The 24,348-nt window shown below is 41.9% G+C and overlaps 1 protein-coding gene across 4 annotated transcripts in view; it reads left to right on the top strand.

Annotated features, from left to right (window-relative positions):
- The window catches only part of JAZF1 (JAZF zinc finger 1), a 321,880-nt gene that overhangs the window by 265,729 nt on the left and 31,803 nt on the right, over positions 1–24,348 (top strand). For all 4 annotated transcript variants that reach the window (XM_070617572.1, XM_070617573.1, XM_070617574.1 and 1 more), the window contains exon 3: positions 4,555–4,751. In XM_070617572.1, the coding sequence (XP_070473673.1) occupies positions 4,555–4,751 (197 nt within the window). The remainder of the gene's footprint in view (positions 1–4,554; positions 4,752–24,348) is intronic.

Raw genomic sequence — 24,348 nt, 5'->3', positions numbered from 1 at the left:
GCATTTTCCCAGGCCCTAAGCTTCAGCTTCTTAAACGCTTTTAACTCAGAAAACCTTTTCCTGAAGCAAAAACAAGGAAACTCAGAGTTCTTTGACGTGCCGATGGCTACATGGTGGAGTGTAGGAGTGTTTGATCCAGTCCTGAGGCTTTATTTCTCTGATGCCAGCTCTGCCACTGGCCAGTAGAATGACCTTGAACAGGGGCTGGCCCCGTGGCCGAGTGGTTAAGTTCGTGCGTTCTGCTGCAGGCGGCCCAGTGTTTCATTGGTTCGAACCCTGGGCGTGGACATGGCACTGCTCATCAAACCACGCTGAGGCAGTGTCCCACATGCCACAACTAGAAGGACGCACAACGAAGAATATACAACTATGTACCAGGGGGCTTTGGGGCGAAAAAGGAAAAAATAAAATCTTTTAAAAAGAATGACCTTGAACAAGCCACTCCACCTCAGTTCCTGGTTACTGTGAAAAATGGGGTGTCAGATTAGATGGTGTGTCTTATCTAGTTTCTTCCTGCTCTAAGACCTTGTATTGGCTGTGATTACTGAGGGCTTCAGAAAAGATGACCAATCATGTCAAAACCCACTGAGAACAACTCATCAGACCACAGAGTGATGTGACTTCCTAAACCTGAACTCTGCCCGTCTCATTCCGAGTGAGAATACAGGGGGAACATTCTAATCCTGACCATGGAAAGATCTAGGCTGTGGTCCTTCAAGGATGTGTCAAAGTACAGCTGCCTTTGATGGTGGAAAATGGTTTTGTCTGGTTTTCTGGTCAAAGCCAAGTTACTCAAGTCTTCATCTTGGCTGCAATCATAGCCTATACTCTGCCTCATCAGGTTCTTTATAAACTTGTCTCCCCAAATGATTCCTTACCAATGGGAATCTGCCCATCTTTCAACAAACAGTTATATTGATGGAACATTGCTTTAAAGCTTTAGGGTTTAATAAGTCTCAAAAAGCAGGTAAAGTAATGGCACAATGCAACACTGTCAGTGAGAAACTGGTAAATTTTCACCAATGCTCCCAAGGAGTTGGTGTACGTGTTTAATGCTCCCATGCATGTATGTTGTCACCAGAAATAGATTGTGCAGGTGTGTATCTTGGTTCGGCAAGGTTGCCATGATTTATGGGTGTAGCTACAAGTTCATAACCACCAATCCAAGAGAGGAGGAAGGAGGGTGGAGAGAGAGAATGGCTGGCAGAAATGCTTTGTGAGTTTCGTGTTTAGTGCTTTTAACATGGTGCCTCATTCTCACTTCTAGAAAGCACTTAGCAGATATAAGCCAAAAATAGATTGCCATCCATAACTGACCAAACCCCTATTGGGGTAAAGGTGGGAGATGTGCATGGGTGCGTTGTTGTGATTGTTTATAGTTGTTGTTTTATATCTGAGCTGTAGGAGAGTATTTATTTTACAGTAAAAAGCATGAGCTGTTGATGCTTTTTAACCAGAGTGAGAGACGACATGGAGAAGCCTCTCTCTCTTTTCTTCTTGTTTTCTTTTGGCAAGAATTTCTGTCTGACACTATATGTACACTCTCTGGGCTGATTCCCTATCAGCCATTCCACAATCCATTCTTCTACACACGAGGTATGAAGCAGGGGCTTTCAGAGTCATAAACAACAAACTCAGAGTTAAGTAAGGTAGGTGGGAAGCTATAGATAAAACTACGTTATAAAGCTTTTATATGGTGATAGCAGCTTCTGCATTCTGAGCCACTTCCTATATCACAGGCACTGCTACCTCACTTAATCCTCGCTGTAGTTCTCTGAAGGTGGCACTATTATTGCCTGTCCACCAGTGGGTGATCTTCCTAGATTCAGACTTAAAAGATGACCGGAGGCTGCTGGGTCTGGTCAGAGGGAAGGTGGGCAGAGCCACCGCTTGCCATCAGGGCAGCATCAGGCCTTCTGTGGAGTCCTCTCTGGTACAGGGCATCCTGTTGAGATGCAGAGAGACGAGATACCCCTCAGGCAGGGGTGGGAGCTGCCCTGGCCCTAAGAGGAGTCAGAGCTCCTGTAACACTCCCTGGGCATACTCCCCAGTTCCCCGCAAGGGACATGCCTCGGGAACAGCTCACCACACTCAGGAAGCCCCAAGCTCCATCTTCCTATCAGGTATGTATGGATGATTCCTTGTTCCTCCCAGTCGAGATGCAATTTACCAGTCAGGGGTTAATCTTATCATAAGGAGTGTTGTCTAGTAATGTAGTTGACCTACTGTCTTAGTGGATTACCAGAGTTAACCAAAGATCAAATTCTCCTACAGAAAGGGAAGAGATGTATGTTAACCCTTTACCCACAATTCTTAGTCCCATTTTACGGAGAATAACATTAGTTGAGATTGAGAGCGGTGTATCAGCTTGCCTCAAGCCACATAGTAAGTAGCACAGCCAGGACTTGAACCCTGGCCTGCCTGCCTCCGAGTCCCGTGCTCTTAGCTAAGATGCAAGCTGTAAATTTTTCATTCTAATCCATAGCGTACCTGTGTTTATTTGACTATTTTAAAAACTAACTTGAATTACCTACATTGAGAACAGTGGTCTTCCTGGAAGAAGAAATATGTTTATCTTGTGGTTTTGCCCACTCCCCGGCACACTGTGTACCCCAATTTGATAAACTCATCGCTACACCAGTTAGTAGTTCTACTTAGAATAATAAAAAAATAGCACTAGTTCCTTGCTTCTTCTGAGAGCCCATATTTTGAGCAGAGGTTCATGAGGAGGGGGAACAGTTTTAAGAGCAGTAGAGCCCACTTTGCATCTGAAAATAAATGAGTACCTGGCTCCCGCGTACAAACAATTCTGTTTTGCATTGGTTGTTCCTTTCTGCTTTTCAAATCATCACCATCTTGTAGCAGAAAACCTAAGAGCTCAAGGCAAAGCATGTAGCTTTATTACAGTTCAGTTCTGCATATAAAATCCACTTTATATGTCTAGATTGTATTGCAGAAGCCATTCAAGAAATGTGCCATCCATGTTCCAAGTATAAAAGTAGACATTTTAAGACACTGTAACAATATTGTGATATTGTTTCATTGGGTGTTTGATCAACTCTAAGCTTTTATCAGGAACTTTCTGTTGACTTCCAAAACTTCGTAGTGTAATGAAGACAAATACTAAGGAATTTGGTAGGCAGGATGTGAAATGGGTTGGATAAAATACCATGTTTAAGTGTGATGGAATTCATTTACGATGAATTATATTAAAATAGTTAAAACACAATTGATGGGAGGGCGGGGTAGAGAGAGGACTTGAGGGGCGTGCTTGTGTTCTGTTTCTTAGCCTAGGTAGTGGGCATAGGTGCCTGTTTTTATTACCTAAATGCTTGTATACATTCTATTCACTAGGCTTTCCATCACAGTTTTCAAAAACGCAGCTAGCAAAGTCTGCCTGTCAATACAGCCAGGCGTCACGTAACAGTGGTGACACATTCTGAGAAATGTGTATTTCAGTGATTTCATCATTGTGTCAACATTGTAGAGTGCGCTTACACAAACCTAAATGGTACAGCCTACTACACACCTAGACTATATGGTACTAATCTTGTGGGACCACTGTCGTATAAGCAGTCTGTTATTGACCGAAACATTGTTAGGTGGCGCGTGACTGTAATACAAAAAGATGTTTGCTCTTTAGGTAAGAGATACTATTTCAAAGATTGTTTTGAATATTGTATTACATGAATTTATGAGCTGTTAGATTGTACAGTGAGAAAAAAACAAAGTTTGAATATTGCTAACGTAAGAGAAATGTTGACAAAATAACTTTGAAGTTACCAAAGTGAAACTATTGAGAAAAGTCGCCTTTCCTTTTATGAGTAATAAAATCACAACATAAACAGATCTTTAGCAGTCTTTCTCCCTGCACTGCTCTCTTCCCTTCTTTTTGAATCTGCGTGTGCATATTTATTCAGTCATTCTGTAAATGTTTACTGAGGGGCCTTGGCAGTGTGCTGGCAACGGTTAGGGGGACTTGAGTCCTTTCCTTTCAGCTAATGGCTTGGGAGACAAGACCTTCAGTCAGCCAAGAAAAATTTTAAAACCCCAATAACAATATGAGAATCCAGAGTAATACACAAAAGAATCAGAGTTTTCATGGGGGCCTGTATGTTAAGTGGCAGTAAAGTGGTACAAACAATAAACACTACCGACCTACAGGTGAAGGAGGCCCCCTCTACCTGGGAGTGGCTGGGAGACTGAGAATAGATGGGTTTTCTATGGGTTGAGAAGAGAGAACCTTCCAAGAGAGAGGAAAGCTTGTAACTGAAGGCACTGCAGTAGGTACAGATAGTTGTCCGTGTGTATGAGTTTCCCACAAGGAAGGTTTGCATAGGGAAGAAATGGAGCTGACTCTGAGGAACCTTAAAACAACAAGCTGGAAGATAATTTCATCATGGAGGAAAAGGGAATCTGTTGTGAGTTTTTGAGAGTGAGACAGATCTGTGAACCCTCTGCCAGGGTGGAGCATCTGTCAGACTCGGGTTAACTGTCGTAATTCCTCATGCCCTGTAGATGATCCCAGTTACTTACCTTCTGTTCTTGCTGCAGATTCATGACGGATGCTGCCCGCCGAGAGCAGGAGTCCCTAAAGAAGAAGATTCAGCCGAAGCTCTCGCTGACCTTGTCCAGCTCAGTGTCTCGGGGGAATGTGTCCACTCCACCACGCCACAGCAGTGGAAGCCTTACTCCCCCCGTGACCCCGCCCATCACCCCCTCCTCTTCCTTCCGCAGCAGCACTCCAACAGGTGAGTGGCTTGACCCTACCACCTGGAGCGGGGGAGTTGGGGAACACAAGGGAAGAGTGTGTGTGTGATAAGATATGATATGCTGGGGACAGAAGGGGGCCAGGGACAGATGATGGTTCAGACCCACCTCGTTTTTGACCCTTTACTGGTCTCTATAGCGTTTGTTGATTCATTCATCTATTCGTTATTGAAGAAATATTTATAAATTACTGTCTATAAATGTGTAGGATAATGGTATTATAGGTATTTTTCAAGTCTTTGCCATTCATTATGTATGAAGTGATGCGATGTCTTGGATTTGCTTCCATCAGATGGAGGAGTAGATGACACAAGATTGCCATGGGTTGATTATTGTTGAAGCTGGGTGTGAGTACATAGGAGTTCATTACACCATCCTCCCTATTTTTGGTTATTTAAAATTTTTTCCGTAATAAAATGATTAATTAAAAAAATTAGAGTGCCTCCTGTGCACCAGGCACTGAGCTACAGTTGTGAGCCAAAGGAGCCCCCAGCCCTGTCCTGAAGGAGCTTGGGCCTAGTGGGAGATGTTGGCATTCTAGGTGCCAAAGAGCACACTCTTGTCTTCCCCTCCAAAACGTGGAAGCAACTAGAAAGTAGGAGTCAGAGGTGAAGATCAAAATCAACTTTATTAGTGCATAAAGCTGGACCACAGAATGGAGCTTGGATCTGTAACCATTGGGCTTCTTAGTATGTCTTCCATGAATTTACCTTATTTCCCAGACTGCCCTTCTGAGCTTACTCGGAGCGGGAGCAGACCAGAGTGCACCCTGGGCCCAGAGCTGAGCATGCGCAGTCCCTGCTGCCCATTCAGAGGTCTGTTAAGTCATTCTTCCTCCATAGGCAGGAGTGAGTAGAGACAGTAGAAAGACACCGGAATGTTCCCTCCTCCAATTTTTCCCATCTGAGAAGCAGGGAATATATTTCCCTTCTCCCTAGTAGGCATATAGACAGGCATTAGTCAATAAATATACCAATTAATAAATATGCCAATTATATTTGTATATACTATTAACCAACAAATATAACATTGTAACCATGACAAGTATTACATAGAAGAACTCAGTCATATGAGAGTATCCAGAGAGAGTCCCACCAGGTCAGGAAAGGCTTCCCCTGAAAGATAAATAGAAGTCAAATAGGTAAAGAGGGAAAGGAGGAGTGTGTAGCTGGGGAACAGCATTCTGTGGTGTCTGTGAGGGGGAGCCTGGCAGGGCCCAGGCACTGAAAATTGGCCAGATGGCTAGGTGTTAGATGAGGCTGAGGATGTCAGCAAGGACCAGTGTATTGTGGGTCCTATTAAAAATTCTGGTTGATCCTAAGAGCGAAAAGAAGCCACTTAGAATCACACCATCATCTCCATAGCATCACCCCCTTGACCATGGGTAAAAATGTTTATTTTCTCTTACAGTTTATATCTTTCTCTGTCATCCATCTCCCATCGAGGGAGGTGACTTAAGTAGTATTTCTCAAAGTGCGTTTCACAAAATAGTAGTTGGGAAAAAGGGATTCCCTAATAAATTTGGGGAGAGGAAAGGTTAAACAAGGGTAAACTGGTTTCCTTAATACAAGACTTTAATATACGTTGTTATTCTCCAAGGGGAGGATTTAGTAAGTTTCCCAAACTTAGTTGACTTAGTTATGAGAGCTCTTCTTCTAGGGGTATCTCAGGGACTCCTGGTTGACAGACACCCTGTGTTCTGTCAGGATTGGGCATTCTGAAGACAGGATAGGCGTGGGAGGCAGTCCGGCCAGAGTTCCTACCTGAACTTCTCTGTTTACAAATCACTAGTAGTACCCATTATGAAAGGTTTTTGTGTGAGAGTCAAATGCGATGGCATACGTATGCACGAGCATTCAGTCACTGTCCGTCTCTGTGGTCTGGAGTTTTCAACTACTTGCTTCATGAACAGACTCAGGATCATTCCGTAGAGGATGAATCGGTTCATTTGCCGTGGGCATTCGTCCATTTCCCTAGGTTGGTCACCATGTTTCCTTTATATTTTATTCTGTGAAGATTTACTTCCCAGGATCTTCACGTAACGTTGACTGTGTAAATCTAAGGAATGCCGTGAGAGTGTTGTAATTCTGCGATCCTCTTTTCTGGGTATTTCTATGAATATTTATTCATATATAATATGAATTATGGCGGCAGTTTCATATGGGGGTGTGTTTTATAACTGACCTGGTATGGACCGACTCATGGCCAGCACCAGATAACCATGACTGCCCCAATTAGCAGCGGGTGCCTTAGAACCCCGTGAAAATAAAGACAGTTTAAAAGTGAGAGTTTATTATTTTTCATGTAAGAATGTTTGGAAGAAATGGAATCATTTCCTTTCCTTCAGACATAAAGAAATCTTTCTGACACCTTGCCTATTTTAACAATTTCCCACTAAGAGAATTAATTTATGTTGTGGTAAAGATGTATCATTTTCCGTCTGTCAAGATCATTGGTAAGTTATTTGCTGCTTGAAGAACATTCCATGTAAACATCAAAAATTAGCAGGGGAAATGGTTTCTTAAAGCCCTACCTTGTACAATTTTGATTGTGTACATTTTTCAATGTTTGAAATGTTATTTTACCTGTAGTTAGAGAGATCAGCTTATTTTGCCTGACTAATGTGGTTTTGGTCACTTTCACTGCCAGGTTATAAATAATATTCCATGTTTCTACCTCCTAAATTCACTCAGTTCCAAATTCCATATTCAAGGTGCATTCCTGGTCCAGAAGTAATAGTCATTTTGTGGAAAATTTCATTTATAAAATATACTTTAAAATATACTGTCTTGACTAGAAGGAATCAGAGCTCAACTTCATCCTAGAGTTTCAAGTATTTCTTAGGTATTCTTGGAACCAGAATTTGTTTTGCAGCTTCTAAATCCTAGAAGAATCTCCTGTTTTCATCTTTTTTTTTTTTTTTTAGGGTTCTGAAGTTTTTATTATTCATAGTACTTAAAAGTCTAGAGTAAGATGTTTTAAAAGTCAGAGTAAGATGCTCAAGACAGAGTAATACAGCTGTCCTCAGAAATAGATGACCGTAACTAGACGGTATGACCAGGTTGTCTCCAGTCACGGGGTTTTTTTGTTTTTTTTTTAAGTTTTTATTAAGATTATAATAGTTTACAACCTTGTGAAATTTCAGTTGTACATTATTGTCAGTCATGTTGTAGGTGCACCACTTCACCCTTTGTGCCCTCCCCCCTGGTAACCACCAATCAATTCTCTTTGTCTCTATGTTTAACTTCCACCTATGAGTGGAGTCATACAGAGTTCGTCTTTCTCTATCTGGCTTATTTCACTTAACATAATACATTCAAGGTCCATCCATATTGTTGTGAATGGGACGATTTTATCTTTTTTATGGCTGAGTAGTATTCCATTGTGTGTGTATACATATATATATATATATATATACCATATCTTCTTTTCATCTTGTTCATTTCCTATCCATGTTTTGTTTTCTTTTAATATATAAAAAAAGAAAGTATTCACTTAAAGAAAGCTTACAATGGTGTAAATCATGGGTCAACTACCTTTTTTATAAAGGACCAGGCAGAAAATGCTTCAGGCTCTGCAGGCCATAGGGTCTGTTTTGGCTACTCAACTCTGCTGTCGTAGCATGAAAGCAGCTACAGAACTACACAAACGATTGGACATGGTGTGTTCCATTAAAACTAAAAGTTTTCATAAAACTTTATTTACAAAAACTGGCCAGATTTGACCCACAGGCCATAATTTGCCAACCCCTGGTTTAAATCACAGAGATACGGAATTTAAAGATAACGTGATTAAATTCCCTGAAAATAAAGTGTTAAAACAATTCATAACATTCTCCTTTAAAAGTAATACTGTGGAGAGTGTAATTACTAAAACGGAAAGGCAACTAACATTTGTCGAGTGTTTGCTATATACTTTATGTATGATGCTGTATTTAATCCTAACACCAGCCTCACTGAGACGTGTTGTTAATTCCCCTATACAGATTGAAGAAATAGAAGCTTAGTAAGGTTAACTTGCACAAAGCATGTCTGTCTATGAAAAGAATGTGTCTTTCTGGTGAACTCACTCTTCCTTTACACATTAATTATTATTACGTTAGTACCTCTTTAAAAACTCTTATTACACCTTCAGCCGTTTAGCTGCCTCGAGTCCTAACTCAGCAACTCCAAACCCCAAATACAAAAAGATGTTCAGATGCTGGATGTGGTTCACCTCCACTCATAGTAACGCCCACTTTTACTCCACTCCACCATTCAAGTAGCAGGTCAGAACTGAAGAACTTCCCAGTTTAGTTCAGTCATAGTTTTCTTTAAGGGGCCGTAGGAGCTGACTCCAGAGATCCAACTGCTAAATATTCAGGTTTGCAAGCCAGTTGTGGAAACATTATCTTGAGATTGGCCATCGTGGGAGCATTTACACGGGTGAAATCGGCAAATGCTCCCTATCAGGATTTCTCCACTCCCCCTTTACCATTATACCACCGTTTTATCCTTTCAGTATTTGCCAGACTAATCCTACTTAGTTTATAGTTGAAGGGATCATGGTTCTAACTGTGTCATGAATAAACCTAAAGCAAAAATCCATCACTAATAAATAAATAACGACCATTTCAAACAATGGACTGCTTTGCAGCCATTCACAACAATGGTGTAGGTCACCATGTAATGACATGGAAAGGTTTTCACATTATACTGTTAAGTGAAAAAATTGGCTTACAAAACTGTATGTACAGTATGATCCCAATTTTATTTTTTACTCCCCAAAATTTAAGCATTGTTACCTTAATATGATCGGAAGATGGGTATTATTTTTCTTCTTTCTTTTTTCACATTTTCTAAAATGAGCTTGTATTACTTTTGTAACTAAAACAACTGTTTACTGTGTATAATCAGAAGATATAGACAGAATTAGACATAGAGGCAGATATAGATGGAATAACCCCGTTCAAAAAAAGCTTAATGAATTTCTTTCCTTCAAATTATTTTAATTGACCTTTTTTGCGGGGAGGAGCCAGGTCACCCTGTATGAAAGGCCTAGGTTAGCTTGTGCATCCATCATTAGTAAGCAGGTTGTTCTGGTTATCAGTGCCTGCAGCCTAGTTAAGAAAGTCATTTCTCTTTGCCTCTCCCCCAGCCCCCAGCCCCAACCCACGCCCCCTATTTGCCCACTGAATCTCTTAAAACAATGGCTCTCTATCAGGATGAAGATTGAAATCACCTGGAGAGGTTTTAAACTTCCCTTTGCATGGACTTCACCCCTGAGACTCTCATTCTCTTGGTGGGTGGGGCTTGGGCATTGGAAGTTTTTAAAATCTCTCTTGGGCCAGGTAATTCAAACCTACAGCCAGAGTTGGGAAACCTGTGTTTTAAAATGACACATCTAGTTGTCATAGCTGTGTGTTTTCTTGCTTGAGTTCACATATTTCCACCTGGCCTGGAGAAAGGTTACTGTAGTCCACTTGCTTCGGCTCCAGAGATGAGTCCAATGGGACTGAGCAGATGCTTCTTATGTCTTAGTGGAGAAGCTGTGGCTGGGTTTCTGGTTATAATAGCATTGCATAGTCTCTCCTGGAAAATATTTGTATATGTATTTTGGCCCACTCAGGGGGGAAAATTCAAGTATTAAGCCAGAGAAAGCCACCCAAGGAAAAGAAACCAATTTTTTTTTCTTGTTAGGCTCCTATGATGACTATGAAGTCACAGAATATATCTATTAATGCATAAATTTAAGTTTCTATATTGTGTTATTTCGCTTCATATTCCTGTGTCTTCTGCTACTTGGCCTTATAGTAGACTGTTAACATTTCTTTATGGCTTTTACAATAAATTGTTCAAATTACAAGGATTTTGAAATTTTCCAGAGTTATAATACACAAGTTATTTCCTTCTTCTTCTTTTTTTTTTTTTAGTGAGGAAGATTGGCCCTGAGCTAAAAATCTGGTGCCAATCTTCCTCTCTTTGCTTGAAGAAGATTGTCACTGAGCTAACATCTGTGCCAATCTTCCTTTATTTTGTATGTGGTATGCCACCACAGCATGGCTTAATGAGCAGTGTGTAGGTCTGTGCCTGGGATCCAAAGCTCTGACTCCTGGGCACTGAAGCGGAGCACACAAACTTAACCTCTACGCCACCGGGCTTGCCCCAACAAATCATTTCTTAAAGTATTAATTTTTCCCTCAGGATGGAAGTTACTCTGCAATGCAGACATATAGAACTGATAGAATTTTGCTTGACGTTTAGAAGCTCTATCTAAATGGAATTGAGATGAACTCTCCTCCAAGGCCTTTATTTTTAGAAAGTAAAATAAATGTAAATAGGCTTAATAATGACAGAAAATCTCAAAGAAAAAAGCATAACTAAAAAAGTAAGGTCTAAACGGACATTCCTCCCCCTATCCACTCAGAAGAAGAGAGTGAAATAGAAGGAAATTCCTCAGAGAGATAAATCCTCTCCTATTGAATGGTGGAGAATGAGAAAAGAAAAGTGAAATATTTCAGCCTGACTGAATTTTGCGACCTGCTTATGAATTCCTGAGGCTGTAGTTTGGTATTTCTAACAGTTTCTTCCATAAAGAGTTGAATGTCTGTATGATGCCTAAGAAACATTCCCCGAAATCTTCCCATTGAGAACATGGCCTTGATTTCTATTTCCACGGAAGTGTGCTGTCTTGTAGCTGGAGAAGGACAAGCTGTCCTGTATTCTCTGGCTTGCATTATGCTCGGGGTCACCAACACACCCTTTCCTGGCCTATGGTTTGTTTGCTTGTTTGTTTATACACTACTTTGTTCTAATTGTTTCCTTTCATCTTTTTTTGATTGACTTGTAAAACCTTTATCCTGCTTCCTGAGTATCATCGCTAATTCTGCTTCCTTCCCCGCCATCTTAAGTGCCTGCTTATTTTTCATCTCCTCTTGCTACTCGAAGAGCTGGTAGAATAGGGATGGCGACAACAAAATGGTATTTCAATTACGTTTCCAAAACTAAACCACTTAGAAGAGACCTTCCCCAACAAAACGTTTTCCTGACTTAAAGAAAACAACGAAATCTATGGTGACCTGTAATGGTAGATTATATCTTTATAGTGCATAAAAGCATTCACATTCACCATTATTAACCCCACTTGAAAGACAAAGGAAATTGAGGCTTATTTAAATGATAACTTGCCCAAGTTCAGGTGGTTCCCAAGTGGAGTCGCCACTGTTTCCACAGCACCAGGATTGGGCGTCTTTCCAGTTGACATCATTTATTGAGCATCTCTTCTGTTATAGTCACTCTGCCAGGTATTGGAAATACAAAAAAAGCATAAGGTATAGCCCTTGTGGATTAGAACTTACATCTCTTAGTAGAAGCAGGTTATATACATGTAGGACAGGTGCTTAATGAATATGATATATAGACAGATGGACTAAATTATCAGCGTGGATATTTGGTTAGACAAGATAGAGACACACATGGAGTCATTCTCTCTATGCTGTGTTCTAAGTGCAGTTAGAAGCTGTATATTCACACCCATAAAATGTCTTAGATATTATAAGGCAAATATGAATTCCAAACAAGTTGGAATAAGGTGAAATCAGTGAGAAACTGATTTGGGGTCAAACAATTTTATAGCTAATGATCATTATGGAATGTCAGCTTAGGGAATTAGTAAGCGTGTCTGCATATGTTGACAAAGACTGTTACGTAAACCTGGAGTTTTCTGAGTCACCTTCCAAAACTTTGGGAGCATAGAGGTGAAGTAGTGACAGCCTTTGGCATCAGAGGGATCTGGATTCAAATCTCAGTTCTGCTGCTTGAGGGATAGATGACCTTAAACCTTTCCAAGCCTCAGTTTCCTCATCTGTATGTTGGAGGCAATGCACCGCACTGTGAGGATAAATGAATAAGGATAGAGACAAACAACTGCTTAGGTCAACACTGTTTCTACTTAAACCGCCGGTTCAGAAAAGACATCAGCTTTGGAAGTGCCCTACTGTGCGTTCCAGACGCCCTGCACTAGTCAATAAGCCCATTGTGTTCAGCAACGGCTGGCTGTCAATGGTGGAAATGGCTGATGCTGTCAGGCTAGTTAGGGCTTCATGAAGTAGCTATATAGCATGTTCAAAACAAAGAAAACATTTTTCGTTCTTAACTGAATCCTGCCCTCTTGGGCAGACGGTATTTCCCCCGCCCTGGCCAGAACGCTTGGGCATGTTTATTTTTAGTCTGCATTAACCTCAGAGAAGGCTTGTTCCAGGAATGTGCATTACAGGTGGTATTTGCTAATGACCTGCTCTGGGCATAGGTATATTTTCTAGGGGAAGGGGGGTCATATCTGAAAACAAAAATGACACTATTCTCATTAATTTATTAATAAGGAGGATTGAAGATAACCATTTTATGACCAGGGATGGTAGAAGTAAAGAGTTAACAGGTTTATAGATTTTTATATCCTGTTTTATTGTTTTAGTAAAGGTAGCAACAATAACCCTTTTAATTATGGAAATTCAGTGCACTAAGAAAATTCAATTGGATGTTTCTAACAGATACACACACTCCTTAACGAGCCCTATCCCCTCTCTTGTTGAAGGATGTGCCCACTTAGGCCCTACCGCCATCACAATTGTAGGGGGAGGGGTGCCCCTTTGCCCCATCCACTTGGAGGTCCTTTTAGATTTTTGATGCCCTTTAAAGATGTGAAAGAATTGAACATCTCACTGAGGAGATACATCAAGGTCATAGGGCCATGTAGAGGGCTTCTCAAGGTTTTCAGGACCTCATGAGTTTTACTGAAGCATCTCAGAAACTCCGTGCCCTCTTGCCTTTGAAGAGCAGAGAAAGTCCTCAAAGCTGCTCTGCAGGGAGAGGGCGTCAGATGTCACTGCTCCTCCACCCAGCTGAGGAGGCGAGACCCACAGAGGTCGTATAGCTTCTTCAGGGCTCCAAGACCAAGGTATTGTTGACCTGCCGATTCTACTCTCAGTATTTACCCAAGAGGAAGGAAAACATATGTCCACAAAAGACAGGTACAAGGGTGTACAGAGCAAGCTTTATTTGCAATAGCCCAATCTGTTAAGTAGTCCATCTGCAGGTAAATGGATAAATAAACCATGATCTCTCCATACAGTGGAGTCCTATTCAGCAATAAAAAGGAACAAAGTACTGATACACACAACACATGGCTGAATCTCAAAAACATTATGCTGAGCAAAAGAAGCCAGACCCAAAGGAATACATATGAACTTCAAGTACAGGCAAACCGATCTGTGATGACAGAAATCAGAACAGTAGTTGACTCAGAGTGGGTGGGGAAAGGGAGTAGATGAGAACTTTCTGGAATGATGGATATATTCTATATCTTGATTGAGATGTTGGTTACACAAATGTGTACATTTGTCAAACTTATCGAATTATACAGTTAAGATCTGTGCATTGCACTCTATGAAAATTTTACCTCAGTTAAAAAAAAAAATTGATGACCCAGGCAGAGATAAGGAACAGGAGCCCACAACTCCCACCCACTCCTTGAATGAGCAAATAGCATTTCCTCTGCTGTAAACAATCCATGTAAGAACAAAGGGAGTAAATACATGCGGTGGTTTTAGTACGAAAATCTCTGGAATTTCCTCTCTGTAGAGGAAAGACAGTAAACGGGATCATCTATTCTCAGCTTTCTTAGCTTAGGAACACCGAGGAAATGGAATTGTGGTCAAATAAAACAACTGCAGCACATATTAAATAAAGGGAGAGACAGACAGACAGACAGACGGATGGGAAAAAGAGGAAAGAAGGAAAGACAAAGAAGAGCTAGTTGCCAAACACTCGTTCTCCGGACACAGAATTGGTCCCTGACTGAAAATGTTTCTGATAAAAAATTATAGCATCTGAGTCTTCCAATAGCCAAAATAGTTTGCTTGTGTGAGATGATGTGCTTCGTTATGCTGAGAATTTTACAGGAAAGAAAATTAATTAAAAGCTGTTCTGTTTCAGCCCATGTTGAGCACGTCCTCTGAGACTCTGAATAAACCCAGTTTGTTTGATGGGCAGCCACTCAGCAGATTCTTCTCAGATTTCATATCTGCACTAACGGAAAGGGCTCAATAATTTATCTTCTAAGGAAGATAGTTTTGAGGCCCGTCATTTTTACAATACCATGCTTAACCATCTACATTTAGTCATAAACCTAAATTTCATCTCTTACTACTAACTGTGTTGTCGTTTAATCAAACTCAGTGTTAAGAATTCCTGCTAGAGATTTTGACAGTCTTATCTTTACAGTCATATCTCACCTAGTGCTGGAAACAGTCTGTGGACAAGGCTTTGGCCCTCCATCGATGTTGCTTTTTCTTGTCCCAGCAGGGATCTCTGCACTGGCCAAAAAAATAGCAAGAAAGATCACAAGATAAAGTTGTTTTAAAGGGCATACATTGACTGTGCTGCTCACACCCTTTTCCCCAAAAAGAATGCACTTTCTTTAAACCAAGATCCAGAACTTGCTCATGTGCCAACACCCATCAGTGCACACTTCTTAGTAATTTTCCTTTGGAAGCAAGTACCAGAACCGAAACATGAGTGCTAAAGAGAGGAGCATATTGTAAGCCTGGAAAATGGTGTGGATTCCATTGAAAACATGGATAAACAAACAGACGCTCAGCGCTCACCTGCGCCTCTGCTGTGGAGCTGACGGAGGGTTAACACCTGATGAATTCATACCCCGGCCAAATGTGTGTGTTTCCAAAGAAGCTTTTCTTTTTCCCTTCCCTCTAGAACACAGCATATTAAAATCAGAGGAGCCCTTTCATCTTCGTGGTATCACAGCAGCAAACTTGTTTTAATGTCTTTTCCATGAGAGTCTAATTTTAACAATAAAATGATCCCCAGGCACACCCAGCTGCACAGCATTAGAGACAGAATCTGCAGAAAAATGAGAAAGCTCTAAGCTAATTTGTTCTTGCTAGAAAGGCAATCAAGGTACAGAATCTCTCTGCTCCTGTCAAACTTTGTTCAAACTTGGAAATGCACTATAAAGGAAGTGGTGTTTGATAGGAAGGGGGACTTCGGCTGCTGGAACCTTGCTGGGGTCAGGGCTGGAGAGGTTGCTGGTCATACACGTCTATACCTTGCCACCAGACTTACATAGTTCCACCTTGGAAAACTGGATGCTCATGTTAATTTATATTCATCAAACCAGCAATAAGTTGGTATGATCTTATCAGATCAAAGATGTGTTTCATAATCCACTGAGCTGAATAAGGAATTTTTTTTTCAAACCCAGCCAATCCAGCTCTCTTTGGTATGGAAACACACATAGAAAATCACCCCTGAGAAACTAGAGACCGTTAGGGGACAACTGTGTATGACTTTGAGATCTAATCATGCATGGTGTGCTGTTTTCTACCTAGGTACCCAATCACTACTTTTTTTCTTCCTTAAAGGTGAAAAAGGAGCCTAGGTGTTCAGATGATTACAGGCCTAAGAACAAGTCATTCTCAGGGAAACGCTTTTCCTCTGGTGCAAAGAATTTTGAATAAAGTAGCTAGACAGCACCTGCCGTTGTGGGCCAGCTAAGATGTCTCTTGACAGCCTGGGTCTGCAGAGACTTTTCGTTTTCAAATAGATGCATTTTTCAAAATTACCATAATATTCAAATAACAGGAAAAAATCCATGTAGAGCAAATTTCTCTTGTAGTAAATTGTGAAAATGGTGCTTTCCATGAGATCTACTTCAGGCTCTCTCCATGCTGTGTAGCTGTATACTTAAGATTCTAGTTAGGATGTTTGACTTGAAAACAGCTGCACAGAATCTTAAACTCAGGGGTGGAGAGGACCTCCACATGCTTTTCCATTGCTGTCCTTTTCCAGTTTCTGTCTGCCAGGCAGAAGTGGAGGGTGTCATCAAGGCTAAATTCTAATGCATAGACAGTTACAAAGACCAGTGCCAAGCAGTCGATTTAGGAGGATGTTTTGGGAACAAGATCGTGATCCTATATCTTGCACATCCATATCCCCCCCATAAATGGCTATTTTCTAATATTACATAGCATTCTAGACCGTTACTGTGTTGAAAGTCTCCCTAAAATTCACCTTGATGAAGTTAATTTTGGCAGAGCACTCAGATGCTATGAACAGTATTTCACTGCCACTAAAAGGAAGCAGTCTTTGAAAAAAATGTTTAATTAATGCCACTTGGTTTCAGTAATATACATGTGTGTAATTTAGAATATGCTATGTTGTACCTAAAGGAAAATTATTTCCTTAAGACTCACAAAACTTGACAAATGATTAACTTTTCATAAAATTAAAATGTTGCAGCTCAGTCGTGAGTGAGCTGCCAGAGAGATGGTGCCTGGGCTTGGTTGTGACAGGCTGGATATGTTCCTCCCACCACCTGTGGACAACGCACCTCAGCCTGGAGGGGTTTTTCTCCTGGGAAATGAATAAGCCCCTTTTGGAAATTAAACCATAAAATTAAAATTATGAAGTAGTAACTGCAAATATAAAAACTGAGACTTAAAAAAATTTTTTTAAATAAATCAACTTCTGGAATAACTATATAATAAGTATGCATTACGGAAACATAAATACACCATTGGTAACTAATATGTGGTTTCTCGCGAGTAAAAAAGAGCAAATTAAAAGTTTAGTAGAATCCAGTTAACTCGTTTGTAAATAATCTATAGGGCAATGTTTTATGAAATGGATAAGTAATAAATATTCCAAAAAGGATTTTTTTTCTTCCCTTTTTTGCTTCTCAACAAAGCACTATTTCCTGGCATCATCAGAAGAGGAAGGTTTGCCAAGACTCAAAACTTTGTCCTTTGCCATGTGGGAGCCCTTTAGCTAAAGCTATAAATGTGGCATACTGATGAACATTGTCATTGTAATTCTGTCAAGCAAGGAGAGGAAACTGGAAAATGAATTATGCTATATATAAACTTGAAAGTAGCTGCTTCTTCATGGTAACTGTGCCTCTTAAAAATAGCATCTCACAGCCTCCTAGAATTTCTGTTCACTTTGTCTGTATTTTCTACTATATAATAGAAATATATAAAACAGAAAATAGATTATATTTTGGAAAGATGGCAGGACTGAAAAGTGAATGGGTACTTTGTCGGAACATTTTGCCTCTTTTGTCATTTTCCAGAAGTTGGCAATTTGTGGCTCCTTCAAAGTGATACCAGGTTCTTGTCTAGAAAGTGTTCTGAGTGACCTGAATTTATTAACCTGATAGACCGTGTTGTTATTTAGGTTCCCAGTTAACAGTTGTTGTTAATTCTTCTCGTGGGCAGAGAAAGATACTAAGCAGAATGAGCTGTGCGTGCTGGTTCTTCGCAGTCTTGGACTAAGTCATCTTCCCTCTCTGTTCGCGATGCTCGCCAGCCGGAGCTCCAGGACTTGAAGTTAGCTCAAATGTCTGGAGCATGGTTCACTAAGTCCGAGGTCGTGGATTTCATTCCCATGTGGGCCAGTTCACTTGGCTCCATCCTGGGGCCGGGAACCGTGATGCTAGTTGAATGTCAGACAGCAGGTAGTATCGTTCCTTGGAACCTCTCAGGAAAGAGGTGGTAGAGATACAGGAAACACAGACAGGGCACATCAGCTTCTCAAAGATTTCCTTACCCTCTGGCTTGACCCAAGGGAGTCAAGATCAGTGTGAAAATGTGATTATGAAGAAAACAACTCAAAGCGCGTGTCTGTGGAGTACTCCGAGTGGCCTCAATTTACTCAGTGACAAAGCAGCAGTATTGCTGTAACGTGTTCATCTTCATGGTCTTTGTGTTCAGTGCAAATGTCTTTAGAATCTTCAAAAGAATCAGAGACTGACGAAGACAAATTGGTAAAAATAAATGTCAAACTGAGAGGCCTCAAACCATTTCATTTGTCATCTAGAAAGGACAGAGATGCATGACTTGGATGGGAGGGGGCCAGTTCCACTTCCTGCTCTCTTTAAAATGACTGTCAGAGACCAGAGAGCAGCTCCCTTGCCTCTCTACCCCGCGGGAGAGAATTCTTGGGAGACGGCAGGTGGGTGTTCTGAGGCTTTCTTATCTAAGTTGTCATTCCTTAACACCCCTGACTTTAGGAGATGCATTACTGCCCCAAACTCCTTCTGATTAGAGAAAGCAAAGAAGGAAAAACAGCGTGGCATAGAACAGGTAGAGATTATCTCAGCTGTTGTGATCGGTAAGTTATGACCAGCATTTAAAAAAAAAAGAAGGAAATAGAAAACAAGGTGCTTCAGACTTAGTAATGATGAGTATTGTCTGGGGACACCTGTTTTAGTTTTGTGTTTGGGGTGGGAGTTGTTTTCTGAGTTGTGACATAGAATGTTTTTTTTACTGGGTCATGGTCAGAAATCTTGAAAGCCAGTGATCCAGGCTCACCCCTGCACACAAGCATGCTGTCAAGCCCAAGGTCATGTAGCCAAGTTGGGTCAAAACAGTAGCAAATCCCAAGCTTCCTGATTCTCACTCTAGTGCTTTTCCTCTCGGTCACACTCCAGCCACTGCAGGATACCGAGTGTGTTTTCATAATCAGTCGTGTTGTGTTCGTGGTTCTCCATTCACAAGACCTCATCCAACCATAGCCACATGATTCCTTCTGGGCCTGCTGATCCTGGAATGTTCCCGGACCCCCATCCGCCAGTGACTACAAGGCCCTTCACTAGAGCTTAACCGCAAAGAGGAGGAAAAACGCTTTTTCTCTATAGACCTTTTTTGGTAGAAATTTCTCCTTTGTTTAATCAATTATCCATCTTAGACAGTAACTGAGCACTTAGCATGCAAGACCATCATTAGGTCCATCAGAATGAAGTAAGAGTGGGAGAAGATACAGTCTGCACCCTAAGGAACTCAGTGGGAAAGAGAAGAAACTGTGTCACAACAAGTAAGATGCCAATGGGGACACTGTGTCTGCCTTAGTGCAAGATAAGATGACAGCAAGACCGGGAGGGCACCTATGACCAAGAAGGCTCCTGTGTGGGGCAGGTGTGGTGTGGAAGGGCTTCTGGAGAAGACAGGCTGCTAGCAGAACTTGTTTTGCATGTGGACCTGAAACTTGGGCACGTAGGCCTTGATTTCTCTTCCCAGAGACCATTTTCCCTCCCAGAGTTAGTTAACCAGAATCCAAGGCTTTCTAGACAGCTGTTTTCTCTTGGCTCTGTCCTGGGGTAGGTGAAAATGATTTCTTCCAAGTATGGAAGGAACACGTCCAGCCACCTACCTCTATGGGTCCCGTAAAACCGGAGGTGAAAATAGTCGTGAGTTCCTCTGGGTTTTGGCACCACGACTCCGATATTTTGGGAAGCATTTTACCCCATCCCCAGTTCAGACCATTGCATCTTTACATGCTCGCTTCTAAAGATCTCATGTTGCTGAGAAGGCTATTTATGTAGAAAAGCTAAAGCAGAAGGATGGGCAGGATTTCCCTATTTTCAGAGAAGGCTCAGCCCTCTCAGTCAGATCTTGGAGCAGCCTTCGGTTTTTGTTCTCCCTTATTACCTTGAGTTGATTTTTCTCGCTAGGGCTCCTGTTCTCCCTTCCTGTCCTTGTTTTGATAGGGAAGAAAATAAATGTAGTTGGCGATAAAGCTGGGAGTACTGGCTTTCCAACCACAGCCTCTGCCAGAGCCTAGCGCTCTCTCGGTCGCCTGCCCTTCGGAATGGTAATTAGTTGTATGGGAATTTTCACAGTAACCTCCCCTAGGAGCAATTTCACCAAAGAGTAACCCTCTTGTCTACACCGTACAAACCCATAAAGTCATCACTAGCTGGGATTTCCAAGCTACAAAGCAGCGATAGAAAAGAGTGCCTCTAGTCTTTAAGGACTCTCAAGTATAGAGCGCTCATTGTGGAAACCTGCCCTTCCCACCGATGCGTGGACCTCTCTCTGGGAAGAGTAATGGAAACTCTCCTACTGACTCCATCATCCAGGGAAAGACACCCAGCTCGTGATTTCTGCTTTATTGGCATCTACACAGCTTTGCCATCTCGTTGCATTTTGAACCTAGTACACTACTATCTGGGATTTTATTTTCACAACTTATTTTTGAGAATGATCCAACTGTGCCTTTTACTTTCTTGCTTGCCAAAGCTAGTTATTAATGTGAGATAAAAGCAGTTTAATGCTTGACATTTTAGGAAACTAAGCTGGCAAAACTTATCTAGAAAGAGATGAAAAGTATTCACACTTCTAATCTAGGGCTCTTTCCACTTTAGGTGCTTGGCAAAATATTGGCAGTTGTAATGACAATAGTGTTAATGAGACTGGAAAACAGAAGCAGGTGCTCTCTGGAGGGAGAAGGACAGAAAGGGTAGAGTCTGTCCTGAGTCCCCTGTCAGATTCTCTCCTAAGAGTAGAGGAAGAATCAGGTGACTGAAGCCATTCTAGAGTTCAGGAGAGTTGAGTTTTCAGAAATGATGTTAAAACAGATTATCTAAGGAAGAAAACAAACCAGGAGAATAAAATAGTTGTCGAAGCAGGTCAGAGACCCTCTGGCCCGTACCTGACCTTAGCAAGGGGCATTAGTGTTGGTGTGTGGTGACCACCTGGAGAAAGAAGAATAGCAATGTTAGTCACCATGTGGGGACACCTGGAATGTGCTGGGCACTTTGCTAAGCATGTTATTCACATCCCCATTTTATATATGGATGGAAACTGGAAGGTCAGGAATGTTAAGTAACTTCCCAAGGGCACACTGTTAGTAAGTTTGAGTACCTGGATCTTAACCCAGGTCTGCCTTTCGCCAAAGCACACTCTTGGCTGCTCTCCTCTACGACTACTAAAAATATGAAATATGATTCATTTGTGTGCTCTTCAGAAGTGCTTAGCACATCCTACACTCCTAGGGTAATTATTTCTTTTTCAGGTACAACCAAGAGATATTATTGTTCATATATGGAACCAACATTTGAGTACCTACTACATGCCAAATGTATGTACAGAGATAAAAGACATAACCTCTGTCCTTAAGTAGCCCAGAGACTGGTTGGGGGAGGTAGACAATGAAATCTGCACAGGATGCTAAGTTCCCTGATGGAGACAAACTTGGTGTGTACACAGAAGGAAGGGGCACTTAGCCCAGCCTCGGGGTGGGGAGTCACAGGAGACTTCTCAGAGACAATGATATCAAACTGAGCTTTAAGAATGAGTACATCTTATGGGCTGGCCTCGTGGCCTAGTGGTTAAGTTTGGAATGCTCTGCTTCAGTGGCCCCGGTTCAGTTCCCAGGCATGGACCTATGCCACTCATCGGTGGCCATGCTGTGGCGGTGACCCATATACAAAATAGAGGAAGATTGGCATAGATGTTAGGTTAGCTCAGTGACAATCTTCCTCAGCAAAAAAAAAAAAAAAAAAGAATGAGTACATCTTAGTAAGATGAAGAAAAAGAAGAGGGTGTGTGAGGCTGGCTGGTTCAGATGAGGGGGGAGGGAGAAAAATAACCAGATGACAAAAGTTTGCCCTGTTTTCCAAGTGTAATGGGAAGCCATTGGAGGATTTAAACATGGGATTGTTATAGTTTGCTTTAGATTTTTAAAAGAGTATTCTGAGTGATGAATGAATATTGACAGTGTGGGGCTAAAAATGGCTACAGGAAGAGGGAGGTATCTATCACAGCAGTCCAAGGAGAGTGACAGTGACGGGACTAGGATAACAAGGTGGGGATGTGGAGGGACTCAAGGTGTTTTGGAGATAGAGCCCTCAGGCATTGGTTGAGGGACTGGAGCAGGAAAGAGAGGAAGTTCTTTGCTGGAGCCGCCAAGTAGGTGGTGATGCTGTTTCCTGAGCATAATGGAGCAGGAAGAGGTTTGGGGGGCTTTACAATCAAGGACTCTCTTTCAGAATCAGGACATGACCTTAAATCACCGATGACTTCTGTCACGATATACTGTATGTCAGTGGTTCCCAAACGTTTCCCGGTCACCTGGGAGCACCTTATATATATGGATCCCTGGGACCTGCCTCAGATTTAGTCTGTCGAATTCCAGGGGTAGAGCCCGGGAATCTGGAGCTTTCTGTAGCTCCCAGGTGATTCTATCACTGCCAACCGAGCACCAGTCCATGAACATTGTTTGCAAACTCACTGCTCCATTTCACATTTGCCAAGGCCAGTCTTGAGGACCTGAAAGGGTATTTGAGCAATATTCCTGCCCAGATGCAAAGCCAGTGTCACGCCACACTGTCTCTCCCGTTGATCATTGCCCAGTGAGCCACTAGCAGTCTTCCCAGATCAGTCATTCTGAAAGTAGAGGTTTGCTGACTGGCCTCATCCAGGCTATAGTTCTTTGATGTTTTTCCATAGATGTCAGACACATCCTATTAAGAGCAGCATTTTCCTAAAGGACAGGAATGTTCCCATATATTAGTATTTTTCCTAAGGACCTCAGCCTCAGAAGTCTATCTGAATGATCTGATGCTCATAAATCAGCAGATTGGTTCTGGAAATCCCATGAGCCTAGGCTTTCTTGAGAGATTTATGGCGCATCCCCCGCTCACGCTGGGGCCAGGAATAACATCGCAGCTCCCTCGGCACTTCTGGGTTTCGTTCCTGAGGGGATCGCAGGGGAAGGCAGAGGTGTGCTGAACCAATACCACTTCGGAAGAAGACTGTCCAGCCCTATTTTCCAAAACCTCAGGAAAATCCTCCTGCTCTGCTAAGGGTATAATAGCTCTCTGCCCTCGCTTCCTCTCTCCCTGGGGATTTTCCCAGCCTCTTCCCCTTTACCTGAGTGGATTCCATGGTGTGGGAATGGGGCCAGAGCTGGCTGGAGCCCACGGACACATTCCAGGATAGGGCAGCCTCCTCGGGTGGTGGCCTTAGATCTTCAGCAAGTAAGGCTGTGCTGAACTTTAGATAAGCTCATTTACACTCCGTCTTAAGATTCTTCCAAAACAATGTTAATTAATTCCCTCTTGGCCTGATCAAGCAAAGGGACTAACTATGATGGCCATTCTGGTTCGAACCTACACCTGGCAAATCTGTTTGACCAGATTACACGTTTTATTGATGGAAACGAGTGTCTGTGTGTGATTGTTTTTACTCCATGTAGTAATTGCTCCAAAGTATCTGCCTTAGCTGCGTATCAGACAAGAATCAGAAAAGGTTATAGCAACTCTCTAGAAGATAGACAACTGAGGAACTGGGTCTAATGACTGATTGTTAGCGAAAGACCCAGTGCTGAGTGCTTCAGGGGATGCAGAGATGAGTAGAAAATAATCACTGCCCTTGAGGAGATGAGAATCCAGTTACAGAGGAAGACAAGTGTGCACAGAAATCTCCTGACCCCAAGAGCCTTAAATTCAGGGTTATAATGGTCAAAGGAAGGAGAAGTCACTTCTACTTGGTAACAGTCCAATTAACATTTAATTACTTGGGGAAAGTAGCATTGGAGAGAGGCCTCCAAGGACCGGTACAGGTAGGGTAGAGAATGGGGTGGGTGTAGTGTTGTGTATTCTAAGCCCAAAAACCTCATCAGACATTGCCAAGATGACTTAGGGACCAGTGATGGTTTACACACAGGTTTGATTGGTGTGTTGGATTCATGAAGCGCACACATAGCTATAAGAACCTTAAACGCAAGGTGAAGGAATTTGTGT

The sequence above is a fragment of the Equus przewalskii genome, chromosome 4 (assembly GCF_037783145.1).
Source record: "Equus przewalskii isolate Varuska chromosome 4, EquPr2, whole genome shotgun sequence".
Lineage (NCBI taxonomy): Eukaryota > Metazoa > Chordata > Mammalia > Perissodactyla > Equidae > Equus > Equus przewalskii.
The sequence above is the reverse complement of the archived record's forward strand: the minus strand, read 5'-3'. Positions and strand labels throughout refer to the sequence as shown.